The following is a 15,043-nucleotide window of genomic DNA, read 5'->3' on the forward strand; positions in this document are numbered from 1 at the left end:
TCGGGCATGTGTTTTTCACATACCGTTGGACCAAACCTGTGCTGTGATGTTAATGCAAAGGTGATGAAATCCCTGTTAAGCATGGAGGGTGTGTGGTTACCTGCGCCACAGACATATAGAGAAGCTAAGGGGGTTCAGACAGTTCATAAAACGGAAATATATTTCATAATTAATTATACGCTAAATAAATCAATAAAATAAATAAATTGGATGCTTTGAAAAAGCACACCAATTGCATTACCAATGAATATAAGGTTAGATAACACAACATGTGCCAAATGTAACATGTCTTCCGGTACCTATGGTGGCCATCAAATGCCATAACAACACAAAAAGCCAGTGTTCCATCTCGGGCCAGTGTTTCGGTTTGTCCCTTCTGGGCTACTGTAACATGGTGGACTGCGCAGAAGAAGGAGTTCTAATGAAATCTAAGCTAATGAAAACACAATGATTCATAGAGACAGGTAATTATACACTCATGAAAATTATGAATACTATATTCCATTTCTACTAATAGATACCACTACAAACTAAACACTGTACCTTTAAGGCTATTTGACCTTTCCCCATGATTAGAACTGAAATCCCCACTTCCTCAGCCAGTTTCTCAAAACACCCCATTTAAATTCTCGCTCAACCCTCCATTTTAGTCTATAGCATGGAATCTTACTTGACTATACTAGCTGTTTGCTCTCTCTATATTTCTCACTACCCCTAGTCTAGTCTTTGTATATTTGTCAAGTACATTCTGGCGCCACTTATCTTTGCCTGAACTGATCACCTAACCAGTTCAAGACGGTGTTCTTGTGCCTAAATATCCTCCATCTTCATGTGGCCCTCACACAGCTGTAAGTCAGTTTTGTCCCTATTCAATTAGTGTTGTCTTTCAGATGCCCACGGTATATGGCCTGTCTAGTGAGTACACAGCGTGTACATTGGAGGTGTGTTTCAAACTGTTTGCTCTCACGATAGCACCTCCAGACTTCCTCATTACTGTCTTCCAACAGACTCAGCAGTCTAAGGAGGACCCAGCAACCCCCACTTTAGCGCTGTAAGAAATGATTCATATCAATTTGAATAGAAGATCACATGACTGCAATGACTATTGTTCTAGATGTCAGCAAGGGAGCTGTATACAATCAGCCTATATCTCCAGAAACAAATTGAACAAAGTGATGTGGAAATAAATTATTTATGACTCGGAATGGAGAGGATTAGGCTGTTAATAAGGAAAATCGCCCTTCCTCTTACACTCCTAATTACTAAAACATGACAATTTATTCAGTAGGCTAAAACTGTACTGTAAAATGAAGCCGTGTTTGTTTCCATGGTACCCACATAGCAGAGAAGACACTGGGACGGATCTGGACTGCAACTACCATAACATCTGGCCCACGGAGCCGTTCCTTAGTCCAAACGCACATCGACCCGGAAGTGGTGCGGCTCTGTGTAAATGTGGTCCTCCTCCTTAAAAGATCTCAGCCAGCTCTGACAGCCTCACCATGTGCATTTCAAATGCAGGATAAGCTACTATGCTGGCCAAGTAATAACGTTATATTTTCCCAATAACTCAATTTGTAGGCAAATGTAGGAAGCTAGTACCAAACACATCAGAGAAAAAGACTTTACACAGAAATATTGTTGACATTTTTGTTTTAATCATTTCATAGAATTACTTGGCTGTATATATAACTAGGCTGCTTTCCATTGTAAACATGCGGGGGAATTCCACTGTTCTGACCGACTGATGTTCAATTATCTCTACGGTTGATCTGAAAGGAGAAGACAAAGTAAACATCCGTCATTTATCCATGTAATAACAGGTATTTATTATTCTGCCATCACATCTATAATTACCTACTCAGTAGCTGGCCTCGTGCCTATGGCCTATAGCCGTGAGGATATGCTTTACCAACACCACTCTCACTCCAATCATATTGCTTAAATATTATAATTATTGCCTAATAAACGAATATAAGTATTTGTCTTTTTTTCAAGAAAAGCCTGGACATGAACCTGCTGAGTATGGATACTAACCTAGTCTGTTGTTTTGGAAAATCGAAAACCTAGGCTTAGTGCATACTCCGAGTTCACATATTCAGGTTAGTGACTAAACCTAGGCTTTGTGCTTCCTCCAAGTTCACATACTCACATACTGCAGGTTAGTGACTAAACCTGGAATACCCCTCTGACTCACTCAAGGAACTGATTGATATCAGAACGTCACCATGGTTTCAGGTCAGATGTTTTCACCCACATAGTTCTTATCACAAAGGACTTTGTTTCCTATGTTTATTTTTCCTTGATCATTGGTGTGTACACCATTTTTGTTCCACTTTTTGAAAGCTGACTTTTTGGGCTTGTTTGACCGTTATTTCTGTTGTGGGTGTATGTGTATGTTTGAGTAGTCATGTGAACAAACAGTTGTTTCATCGACTTCAAAAAACACGATACAAAAACTTCTTTTTTTTTAGGCAACTTGTTTTGGAATCATTTACCAATTAATTTTGTAGTTATGTGAAGGACAGATAAACAGACAGAACACCCAGTGGAAATGTAAGAAAATCTTCCACCACATGACATTGCCAACTATATTGCCAAAAGACGACACTGTTATCGTGCTACCTAAGATAGAAGTTTCCCTGAAAGATGCCAAAGCATGGATGACTAACAATGTACTGCTCCTTACCACAGAGATAACTGATGTTATTATTGTAGGCCCTTAAACATTTTAGAATGACAGTATCTAGCCATCTACTCATATACGATGGCATCTTCCTAACATCAAACACAAGGGTCAATATTGTAACTATGGACCAAGACCTCACATTTAACTCACACATAAAACAGATCTAAAAAGATATAATTTTTTTCATCTATGCAGAAAAGTCCTATCCCTTCAACAAAAATACGAATCCACGCATGTATTACTTCACGACTAGACTACTGCAATGCTCTCCTGTCTCCTATTTAGCAATAGCTCACTAATGAGCCTCCGACTAATACAGAACGCCGGCTCTAGTGGTTACCTTGCATAGCCTGAGGCATGACATGGTAAAATGAGATTTATGTTTAGATAATTAGACAAAGCATTGACACTGAGAGATGCATGTGAAGTCTTGTTTCATGTGTATGACTGATATTCTGTCTCTGTTCTTTCCCATATAGTAGGTCCTTTGCCTGCTAATGCAGATGGCTGTGATAACATAACGTTTCTCATCACCATAACCTACAATTATATACAAGTTAAGCAGCCCAGATCTGTCCACTCACTCTGTCTCCTCTCCTCCCCTCCTGCTCCGGGCTATCACCACTGTGGGGTACTGCTGCTGTCTCTCCACCTGATCTACACACACACAACACACACACACACACACACACACACACACACACACACACACACACACACACACACACACACACACACACATACTGCTTCAGTCTCTCCACCTGATCTACACACACACCACACACACACACACACACACACACACACACACACACACACACACACACACACACACACACACACACACACACACACACACATACTGCTGCAGTCTCTCCACGTGATTCACTTGCAGAAACCCTCTACTAACAGCTTCCCATTCCCACCTAACTGCTATGCACTAGTTCTCCTCTGCTTATGATAGAGCTTATATACATATTGTGTGCCAGCCTATTCACCCCTTATATAACGAATGAATGCCATCATTGACACAGTTTTCTGCTTCATAGCCTTGCTTATCCTTATGAAACGAACCTTATGAGGACACTGTATATTCACTAAGCTGTGCTACAACCAATACATTGAACGCTGGCCTTTCTCCATTTTTTTGATAATCCACTATCAATCTTGTGTGCATCATGAATGTACAGTACATCGTGTATGTATCATGTAATCGTATGTATCCTGTATATATACGTTGCATGTATGTTAATATGTATGTATCTTATCCTGATGCCTGAATTAATCTGCTTTCCTCTGATTCTCTCACCTTTTTCTATATATCTACCTGGCTGGCCCCAAGCACATGGGTCCCGCCTTATGAGCTGGGTTCCGCTCAAGGTTTTTTCCTGTTAGAAGGGAGATTATCCTTGCCATCGTCGCCTTAGTGCTTGCTCTAGAGGGTTCATGCTCTGGGCTCTGTAAAGCACCTTGTGACCATTCCAAGTGTTATTGCCGCCGTATAAATTCATTTCAATTGAATTGAATCGAATGCCTTTTCGGTAGATAGCTCGCTAGTTCTAGACCAAACCTCATTTTTTTGGTGCTTTAAGAACCCAGCATCTCCAAGTCTTGCAGTCTGGAGCTCATTGGAGCAAATACATAAGAGTGGGGGAGTGTGAGAGATTCGGTTGCACTCTGTGTCCAGCTGTAAGGTGTTCCAGGGAAATGAAGAAAGAGGAACAGAACCACACCCAACAGATCAGCAAACCTGGCTCAGCTAGAGCTAGTGCTAGTGCTAGCTTGTCTCCTCACCAAAGCTACATATGACAACAAACAAGAGAGACCTGAAGGAATAGTCCTGACCCAACACACTCACTCCGAAGTGCTGCTGACTTAAAACCATTTGCAGTCCAATATCCCTACCGAGGGATATGGAGTTTTTGTAAGGGTATGTTTAGATTTGATTCAAATATAATTTTTGTTTTACTACATTCCTTTTACTCTCATGTTATTATTGCTGAGGTCTTCTAGAATATCATCATAAATGCCACTTTTGCCTCAATGTTTTTACTTAGGGGAAATATACAAAACAACAATAAATGTCAGACTACCTAAAAAAGGCTCGGACTCAGTAGGGTTAAGGATACACAGCCAGAACTCTGGGGGTGAGCTCTTTTCCTCTTCCCTCAGAAAAAAAGAAATGATTCATTTTGATGATGTTCTGCTTTCTTCCCCTCGAATCGGATACACCTCATTAAGAGAGAGGCCGGGGTGAGATTGCATAGATTTCCCATCCTACGACCAAAACAGAGGGAGATCACTGCCTTTAAAATGGCCCTGATAATCCCTGAGCATAACCTTCACCAGAGCGATATACTACGACAAGATAGGCATGCTTCTGTGCTGAGGCACTACGGTAGAATTGGAATCATACATCATCAAGTCACAAAAGGACAGCATAGATGGATGGGACAAAATGGCTTTATTAGAATTGGTAATGAACACTTTGTGTTAGCTGTTGTGTATGAATGTTGAATACTGTCAAAGTTTTTATTTTAATGAGTTAAAGTTTTGTTTTCCTTCACGTCAACTAGAGTATCTTTCGATTGTCTGCATTCATAAACATTAGTTTGATATGTGTGACATTTTCCTGACACTGCCGGATGCAAAAAAGCCTAATGACAGTTGACGCGCGTACGACATTTTATTGCCTGCAATAAACTTGTTAGGCGCAATGCCAGTATGACGATTTAAATGACGATTTAAATGTAGTAAAAATAGGATTATATAAGATACATTTTACAGTATGGGCCTCTTACCAAGTCACTCAGACCCGACTGCATGATTTACTGTTTCATTTCCATTCTACCCAGCTCCCACTGTCATATTCACAGGGGTCTTTCTTTACAGGAGCCCTTACTCCAGAGATGCGTTAATGGTTAATAAAAACGCTAACGCTGGCATAAAAAATGTTAGGTGAGCTATAGACTCCCCTTCCTCTGCGCTCGTGTGAATGACCTATAAGCAGAGAGAACATGTGATGCGTGACAGATAATGTGCTTCAGTCTGCTCTGTGAGTAACTTCAGTGAGCCACTTCATGGGATAAAGTTGTTTTTTAATATTTATAGTTGTAGTTTAGTTCTGGTTTAGACTTTATTATGCTGCGGAGGCTTTATGGGAAGTGGAGAAGTGCATGAGTCAGTTTTACAACATGGAGTCGACAGTTGTAAAGGGAGAGTGTGGTGACACTTCCTTTTACCACACCGTCATGTGACTCAGCTACAGTAACCCGTCCACAGGCTCGTTTCTCTCTCTATCTCTATCTTTAGTTTCTCTTCCGTACAGATTATGGGAGCTTGAAAACGAATATGGTTAGTAGCAACAGCTAGACCTGTTAAAAGTGAACACAGTTTGTTCTCCCTTCTCACCACGCTTGCCACCGAATCACTCAGAGATCATGCCAGAATGGGTGGAGAAGATGGGACGGCTGGTTACGGTCGAGCCGGTCATTTTCTGGTACATGACCAGTACCTTCATCGTGACCCCGGCTTATCAACAGCTGATCATCAACAAGGTAAACCTGTCAGCTACTGTGTGTTGTTGTCCTCCCCTCACCCTTATCTCTCTCCCCCGTCTCTGTCTCTGTGCTCCTGTTTTTTTTCTTCTTTGTCACAGAAGGGATGTGGACAAAATGTTGGAGCTTTTTTGTAGCATTTTAATGGTGTAAAAACAGGAAGTGAACAATTCATCAACTGGCTCTGGGGGGATGGCATTGTCTCCCCTTTTTTTAGACTCCAGAGCAGTGGACAACAGAGCAGTGTGTGTGTGTGTGTGTGTGTGTGTGTGTGTGAGAGAGAGAGAGAGAGAGAGAGAGAGACAGAGTGAGTAAAAGTGTGGCCACAGTGTTTGTGTTTATGTGAGTGTGTGTGCACCTGTGTGTGTGTGTGTGTGAGAGCGAGAGAGACAGAGTGAGAAAGAGTGTGTGTGAGTGTGTGTGAGTGTGACTGAGAAAGACTAGACAGCAATGCTTCATGCTGAGCGAACCACCAGTCCTCACTAGGAGATGTGCTGCCTTGTGCCACGAGACGTAAACAAAAGAAGCCCAAAAAAGTGGTGCAGACATTTATCAGCTGACCTGGCCATGAGTCATCTCTCTCCAAATCAGCAGGAACTCTCTCATTCTCCCTCTCTCTCATTCTCCCTCTCTCTCTCATTCTCCCTCTCTCTCCCTCTCTCTCTCTCTCTCTCTCTCTCTCTGTATCTCTTACCCTCTCTCTCTCTCTCCAAATCAGCAGGAACTCTCTCATTCTCCCTCTCTCTCATTCTCCCTCTCTCTCTCATTCTCCCTCTCCCTCTCTCTCTCTCTCTCTCTCTCTCTCTCTCCCTCTCTCTCTCTCTCCAAATCAGCAGGAACTCTCTCATTCTCCCTCTCCCTCTCTCTCTCTCTCTCTCTCTCTCATTCTCCCTCTCTCTCCCTCTCTCTCCCTCTCTCTCTCTCTCCCTCTCTCTCTCTCTCTCTCTCATTCTCCCTCTCTCTCCCTCTCTCTCCCTCTCTCTCTCTCTCTCTCTCTCTCTCTCTCTCATTCTCCCTCTCCCCCATCTTGCTCTTCCCCTCTCCTGCTCCACAGATGAAACACCCTTTGATATCAATCAAACTGTCTTTAGCAATTGGGCAGAAATACTTCTTCTCCGTGACAGCCGTGAAGTCCTCCCCGACCCAAACTTTTGTGCAGTATAGACTATGTCACAATTGATGATACACAAATATCAGACGGCCTTAGGTGCGAAATGAGAACAAAAGGTCCTGAGCAGAATGACCCAGAAATGCTGTCGGTGATTTTATATACTTTCTCCGAGAATATTTAACTTTATTACCTCAGCAGTAAAGCTATATCAGGCAGGCTTTGTGTCTGCAATCAAACAACCTGCCATTTCGTCTCGCAGTGCAGGCTTGCGAGTTAGTGAAGTCATCTGAAGTAGTCTTTTTATGTTTCAAGACTCCCATATATTTGCATAGCGAGAAGCATCTTGATTCACGGGAGGCATTTGCAAATAGACTTGAAGCCATTACAAAAGAGTATATTAGTGTCTTCACCCGCTGCCACATTTCAATGCTCATATTCCTCCTCCAAATCTGCCTGCATGCTGAACCCCATTCAAACAGCTCTGGTACAATTTCATTAAATGAGAAATCCTTCTGACGACATGTAGTAAGACATATGCTGTCTGTGCTCTTCGAGTATCGTGTTAAAGACAAACACAACACAGGAAAGGTCTGTTTGTCGTTTCAAATGGATATCTTCCACAAAAAGCCTATTAGATTATTATTTAGGTTTTCTGGATGTGAGGCTAGACACACAGTCTACGTCCAACACTGAAGACTTCTTTCTGAAGAAAGCAGAAATATACCTTGTCACGTTCGGCACTGGTCTGTTCCTTGTTTTGGACTTTTAGTTTGTAATAGTCAGTAAATGTGTTTTGTTTACTTCCTGTTGGCCACGTGCTTATGTTGTCTCTTGTGCCTCTGCTCACGCCCCACTTGTTACCGCCTGGTGTGTGTCATTGGTGTCTGCCCACCTGTGTCTTGTTAGCTTCTTAGACCTTTCTCCAGTTCATTGTCTGTCAAATGTTCGTGCTTATGCTGAAAGAGCACCGTTCCTGGTTCCTCATGTTTATTCCTGGTCAGGAGTAAAGATTAACCTTTGTATTTTCAACATTTGCTTGGACTCTTGTGCCTTTGGGTCCAGCCCAGTGTTACAGTTTTGCTGTATTGCTGTATTTCTGTCCATTCACACACCAGCCTCAAAATCTCCTTTTCCCTCTCCATTCTGGTCCCCTCTCCTCTCCTCTCCTCTCCTCTCCTCTCCTCCCCTCTCCTCTCCTCTCCTCCTCTCCTCTCCTCTCCTCTCCTCTCCCCCTCCCCTCCCTCTCCTCTCCTCTCCTCTCCTCCACTCCCCTCTCCTCTCCTCTCCTCCCCTCTCCTCTCCTCTACTCTCCCCTCTCCTCCCCTCCCTTATCCTCTCCTCTCCTCTCCTCTCCTCTCCTCTCCTCTCCTCTCCTCTCCTCCCCTTCCCCCTCCCTCAGGTCTGCTACGAGCTCTTCGACGACAAGTCCATCTGCATCAATCCAGAGCACAAGCACCACGATGACAAGGAGATCCAGCAGCGCACCTCCCTGGTGCTGCTGCTCTACATGGCCATCCTCAGCCTGGTCTCCGTCACGCCGGCCCTGCTCCTGGGCTCCTGGTCGGACAGCGCCGGCCGCCGCTCCGTCATGGTCCTCCCGTCCGTGCTGTCGCTGGTGGCGGGCGCCGTGCTCATCTGCATGGACCAGCTGCCGCAAGTGGACGTGCTGTGGGTGCTGGCGACGGCCGCCATCGTCGGCCTCACCGGCGGCTACGTCTCCATCTTCCTCAGCTGCTTCAGCTACCTGGCCGACGTGACGGCCGTTTGTGGCGCCAACAAGACCAGGACCGTCCGCATGGCCGTGGCCGAGTCCATGATCTTCGTCGGCGGAACGGTGGGCTTCCTGCTGGGCGGGTTCCTGGAGAAGAACTACGGGCTGACGGTGGCGTTCGGGACCTACATGGCCTGTCACGTGATCATCATCCTGTACGTCGGGCTCTGGCTGCGGGACCCCAGGCCAGCTGCCAGGAGACCCAGCTCCCCCCCGAAGGATGACGCCAAGCAGGAGGATGGCGAGGCGGAGGTCACCAAGCCTACAGGGTCTCGACTGTTTCTACTCGACTACCTGAAAAGGACCCTGCGCTCAGTCTTCAGAAGGCGGCCGGGACAGGAGAGACTGAAGCTCTTCCTGCTCATTAGCTGTTCTTTCCTGAACAACCTCGTGGCAGTGGGTGAGGAGGACTGGCTTCACATTCAGCCTTTAATATTAGTTTGTTTATAACTCTTCACGGGAGAGGTCAAATTGAGGGACCACAAAGGGCATGTTTGGTAAAGTTTTCTTTTTCTTTTTATCGTTGCTCGGACAAAGCAACGGCTCGGCTCGGCTGGCTCAATCAATGGTGTATGTACGCCTAGATCAGATGTTTACATTGATCTGCTCCTTTGAAAAAAAACTGGATGTTTGGAAACTCCCAACACTGCAGGACTTGGGCTGTTTCAGAGCAGCCTGCCACAGTGATATGAGTGGGAAATATAACACAATCTTATATATATATATATATATTCTATGGCATGCTGTTAGGAATCTGTTACCCAATATCACATAAATATTGGCAGCACAGTCACATCACAAGAACAAGAAACTGTTCAAGAAAAACATGCCTAATCCAGTGGTCCACTTGTTCAAATACTAACATATAATAACAATAATAATAATAATAATAATGATAATGATAATGATAATAAACCACATGGACATGCAGTGTGTTAAAGCTGTGCATAGTGCAGCAGAGGTATGGATTGATAAGTGAAGTGTAATATTGATGCAGTCTGTCTTCATTTCCAACATCTTCTGCTGAAGTTGCAGACAAGTCACACTATAAAGTTCGACTATAAAAGAGCTTTCATCTCACTCCTTTCTCTTTCCATCAATCAGTCTCTTATTCCCTCGTTTTCTTTCTTTTTTTTTCTCTCCCAGGGGAACAGTCGATCCTCCTTCTCTATCTGATGTACGAGCCCAGGGAGTTTGACACAGAGATGTTTGGGATCTTCAACTCTGTCAAGATGTTGCTCCTGGTAAGCGCCTACTGTTGAGCACCGCGGCGCGTTGATGTCTCACTCGTCTTCCTCATGGTTGCGTCACGGTGGTGAAGGTGTGGGGATTGTCATGATGTTCAATAATTCTTTAGATTTTCATGATGTTCAATGATTCTTTAGAAAGAGCTCCGCAACCTCAGGTCATGAGTGGATGGTCTTCCCTTCATAAACAGTTCAATCATTTCACCCCCTGCAATAGTGCGAGAGCTACTTATATTTCAGAGAAGAAATAGGATTTTAGTTTGAAGGCAGAACGACGGCCAATGGGGTTCTGGTCATGAGTGCAAGAAAGTGTGAGGTTAAGGAAGAGTCCTTGAAGGTTTCAGACACAAACTGATTGATTCAGCTATAAATATAAAGTACATTTGATTTGTATTGCTTTTACAATGTAAGTTTCAGTTGTAACTTCTTTAATGGCATCATAATTCCTAAATGTAACTTTGTCTTCGGCCATCAAGCACTTTTGTATGAGGCTTTTCCAGAGACTGGGCATAATCTAAATCTGTATTGTATTTTTCAATTGAAGGATTTCATTTTGAAAAGCCGTTTAATTCAGAAAATGACTCAGGGTAACTATTTATTCAATAATTGGCAGTAGTGGGCCGTCGTTTGAAGCACCAGTAGCTTTTGAGCTAACCAGGCATAACGCAGTTTCTTTCAGATAAGTAAATACAATTAGCAGTTAAGAATATATAAAATAGATATTGAACCCGTGCCTGCTAGTATTGTGTACTTTAGACCTAAAGATGACCTGTGTTAAAATCCTGAAATGCATGCCTTCTCTATTTTGTCATTCAAGTCCACATTTGAACCATTTTTGATGCAATACCTTCGGTGTACAGTTTGAATGTTAAACATGAATGTTTGAGTTCTTCTATAATTTTTTCACAATAATGTCCCTCATTTAGTGAGATAATCTGAATAAGTCTGTAAAAGTAGTCTGTAATAATAAATTACGGCTGAACTGCTTATAAAAGCTTCAGTTTTGAAGGCCCTTCAGCAAGGACATCAGGTCTGTGGTGTGATGTATGTAAGATATCATCCTTCATAAGCTTGCAGATGATATTGGCAGGGATCCTAGGTCATTCCTAAAGACTCAATTCAACCTGCACAAATAAAAGTCCCAGCAACTCAAACTGTAGATTTCCCGTAGGGGTTCAGGACAATCGACTGATGGCCATTACATAGTGGTTTGGTAGTCAATCAACCATTTTGTTCCTTACACTATGTGTGCCTGCCATTAGATCTGACCTTGGGGCCTTGTCTTGGCTTCCGTCCAGGGCTCTGCCGCCATATGTAAGCAGGGACAAGCAGGGTTTTTAGTGGAAATGTCCTTGAAGCAGTGAGGTTAAAACACAGTGAGGTCACGGCACAAATGGCCATATGTCAGGCTTCAGGAACAGGAAAAGGAAAACCATTTCCACCCCAACCATCTAAAAGTGTATAGCTGTTTTTGTGCCGATATTCTTCCCCTGACGTAAACAAAATGGCCGAATCAAGAAGGGCCAACTTAACAATTGTCACAGCAATTACCTACGGACAATAGTGGCCATAGGATGCACTCAGGCTGCTTTTATGTTCGTGGAAGTATATTTGACAAAATCGAGATCTACCTCCGATATCATTCAAAATGAAATATCGATTCAAGCCCTCGTCACGCCCTCGTCACTCCCCACCCTCTGAACTCAACCACCCTCTTAAAAAAACCAGTAGAAGAAACCCCATCAAAGGCTCCTTTCTCTCCGTGGACAGTGCCGAGCTACAGCCTTAACCTTCATCTATTATGTGTACAGCAGTAGTAATTACCAAGTGGAAGCTGCTGACGAGAGCATCTTTGTGTTCTCTCCGACGGCCCCTGACAGCAGAATCCGCCACCGTCACCAATGCCGCCGCCACCACCGCTGCTGCCTCCGCCTCCGCAATCTCATCTGTGCGGGGTGGGGGGAACGGTCGATGGCACGTCACGGCCAAGATGTTTAAACAAAAGGCGCTCTCGTTAAGGAGCGATGTTTTTCACCGATGGCGAAGGCGATGCCTTTCGGAGCGGGGTGCCCGAGGTGCGGTTTTGGCCGCGGCTCAGGGGCCTGACAATGCCGCTGCTGACGACTCAGGTGTGTCCTTCTCAAGGTGGCAGAGGGGGAGACGCTGGCATTCATCTGGTCAAGGGTGGGGGTGAGGGCGGGCGTCAAGCGGGCGAAGGAAATGTTTGATGGTTGCCTTCTGTTGAACAGGAAGAAAAAGAAATGTTTGATTGATCTGAAATGAAAAGAGAATATAAAATAAATATTGCCCGTGTTTTTTTTTCTTATCTTTGAGCTGATCGAAAGGGAAAGGTGAGAGTACATTAACAGCTGGACACCACAGGCAGCCATAGAGACAGAGAGAGAGACAGAGAGATATATGAACTGGACCATTTCTACCTGTTCAATGGATACACTTTTTTCACAGAAAATGAGGGAGCAAGGCTGGATAGAAATGTTGTTTGACAGAAAAAGACAGACAGAGAGAGAGAGAAAGTGTAAAAGAGAGCAGAGAAGTGGCACAAACATTCTCAAGCACAACTGAAAGAAGCAAGCGACGGTCAAGAGTGTCCACCTAATTCACCGTTAACCTTCAGTAATGAATTACTCTAAATGTCATTGTTTAGAAAACAGATTGTTATCTCTGCTTGTATCTGTAATTACTTTGGTCGTCAGAAAATAACTGCTGAGCAGTCAGGTGTTGTTCCTTTCCAACATGTGTGTTTGTAAACAACTCAGAGGCTTATGTGCAGGACTGATAATACAGCCCAGAGGAGTTTGTCTTTAACACTATCAGGCGCTAGCCAGTAAGAACAGTGAATGGTGACCTTTCCAGGGAAATATTTATGTGCTCCCATTAAGTTTGGGCTGGCAAATATGAAAAGGCACGAAAGGAGGGGCGAGATGGCAGGCAACTTGTCTCCCCAGGACTCGAATAATTAAATCAAACCTGTCTGATGGAGCAAGAGAGGCAGATGAGTTAGACTGTTGCACACACACACACACACACACACACACACACACACACTCTCTCTTCCCTCCCTCCCTCCCTCCCTCCCTCATTCACGTTCGCACTCCCTGAAGGTTAATTAAGTCAAAATTTTGGGTTGATAATGAAACTGACGCCTTAAATATTTATCACTGCTTTGTTTCGAAGTATCCGAACAGAGGCACGATCAAAATCACCTTTACTGCCGGATACAGTGTTGTTACCGCGCCGGCTTTTAGCAGTGCTCTCCCAATAATTTATCGAAAGCATTATGTACAAATCCCCGCTCGCGGTGTCAGTTAATGATTGCTTTCCTTTATTGTGTTGCCTCTTGTCATTTACCTTCAATTAACTCTGGGCGCTAAAAAACAACAGCACGCCATGCCAAAATGGTATTTGTGTATGTGTATAAGCTACTGGATGACCTAAATTTCCCTCGGGATTAATAAAGTATCCATCTATCTATCTATCTATCTATCTATCTCCTTAGCATTGCCAGGGCTGCAGTGTATAAAGTGAATGGAAGTACAGCGCTGTCTGCACTCTCAGGTCATTCTCCTTCTGTCCTGTAGGGGTGCTGTTTGCTGGGCCTGTTCCCCCTGTTACTGCGCTACGTGGGAGAGATGACCCTGGCCAAGCTGAGCGTGGTGTTCAGGGCGGCGTCCTTCGTCCTCCTGGCGTTCTCCACCAACACGTGGATGGTGTTCATAGGTAAGCAAGACCTTTCTACATTTCACACGGCAGTTTACACTCAACGTGCCGCGGTGCTCAAAAGTAGGCGCTTACCAGGAGCAACATCTTGACAGAGTTGAATATCCCAAACATCTCTGTGCCAAACTCCCTGGGGCTCGTCCATAAACCTGCCGCCATCAGGAAGCATCCAGAGACGGCCTCGGGTGCATCTTCAGAGAGGCCTTCAAATGCTCTAGTTTGCTACTAGCGTCCCATCTGGTTTTAGTGGGTTCGTTGTGCTGTGGAGACATTTCTTTGGATCTCAGTTGGGTTAGAGTGGATAGCTGATCTCAGGTGGGTTAGAGTGGATAGCTGAACTCACAAAATTCAGTTGAGCAAGTTGAGGCTTAGAGAGTCAGTGAATTAAACTGAACCTAGTAGATGAGCCATAGCATTTTCTCTATATGTTTTTTTTAACTTACTATTTATTGATCCAAGACAGGCAGCACAAGACATTCAAAAGAAAATAAAGGAGTTATAATTACATTAACAAGCATTTTCTATTTTGACAAATACCTATTTGACTTTCTATGTTTTTTTTTTTTTTTTACCACACTTCCGCTTAACTCATGATAAATGGGTCCAAATGCAGCTGTAATTTCAGAGCAGCAGATTTGAATGGAAAGTGCTCCCAATCATCGAAACTACTCCTGATGGCTCCTTGATGAAACTCTTCTCAGCTGAGCAATTCTAGATTATAATTGTGTCAGGAGAGTAGCTGTAGCAGTCAGGAAGTGCCATGCTAACATGCCTGTGCCGCACCGCATTAAAAAAAAAGATGGATGAAAACAGGACGATGGACACAGAGGCAGAAAATGTCACCTTTAATGAACCGAGAAAATGTGTATGAGAGCTAAAAATATGGCATAACAAATCCTAAGGGGAAATAATCATCAGAATCATCACGTT

The 15,043-nt window shown here is 43.9% G+C and overlaps 1 protein-coding gene across 1 annotated transcript in view; it reads left to right on the forward strand.

Annotated features, from left to right (window-relative positions):
- The first annotated feature begins 5,947 nt into the window (after nt 1–5,947).
- The window catches only part of zgc:174356 (uncharacterized protein LOC100137120 homolog), a 31,219-nt gene continuing 22,123 nt past the window's right edge, over nt 5,948–15,043 (forward strand). The window contains exons 1-4 of the mRNA XM_012824457.3: nt 5,948–6,246; nt 8,757–9,528; nt 10,275–10,372; nt 13,975–14,113. Of these exons, the coding sequence (XP_012679911.2) occupies nt 6,130–6,246; nt 8,757–9,528; nt 10,275–10,372; nt 13,975–14,113 (1,126 nt within the window). The 5' untranslated portion in view covers nt 5,948–6,129. The remainder of the gene's footprint in view (nt 6,247–8,756; nt 9,529–10,274; nt 10,373–13,974; nt 14,114–15,043) is intronic.

This window comes from Clupea harengus, chromosome 14 (assembly GCF_900700415.2).
Source record: "Clupea harengus chromosome 14, Ch_v2.0.2, whole genome shotgun sequence".
In the NCBI taxonomy this organism is placed as follows: Eukaryota; Metazoa; Chordata; class Actinopteri; order Clupeiformes; family Clupeidae; genus Clupea; species Clupea harengus.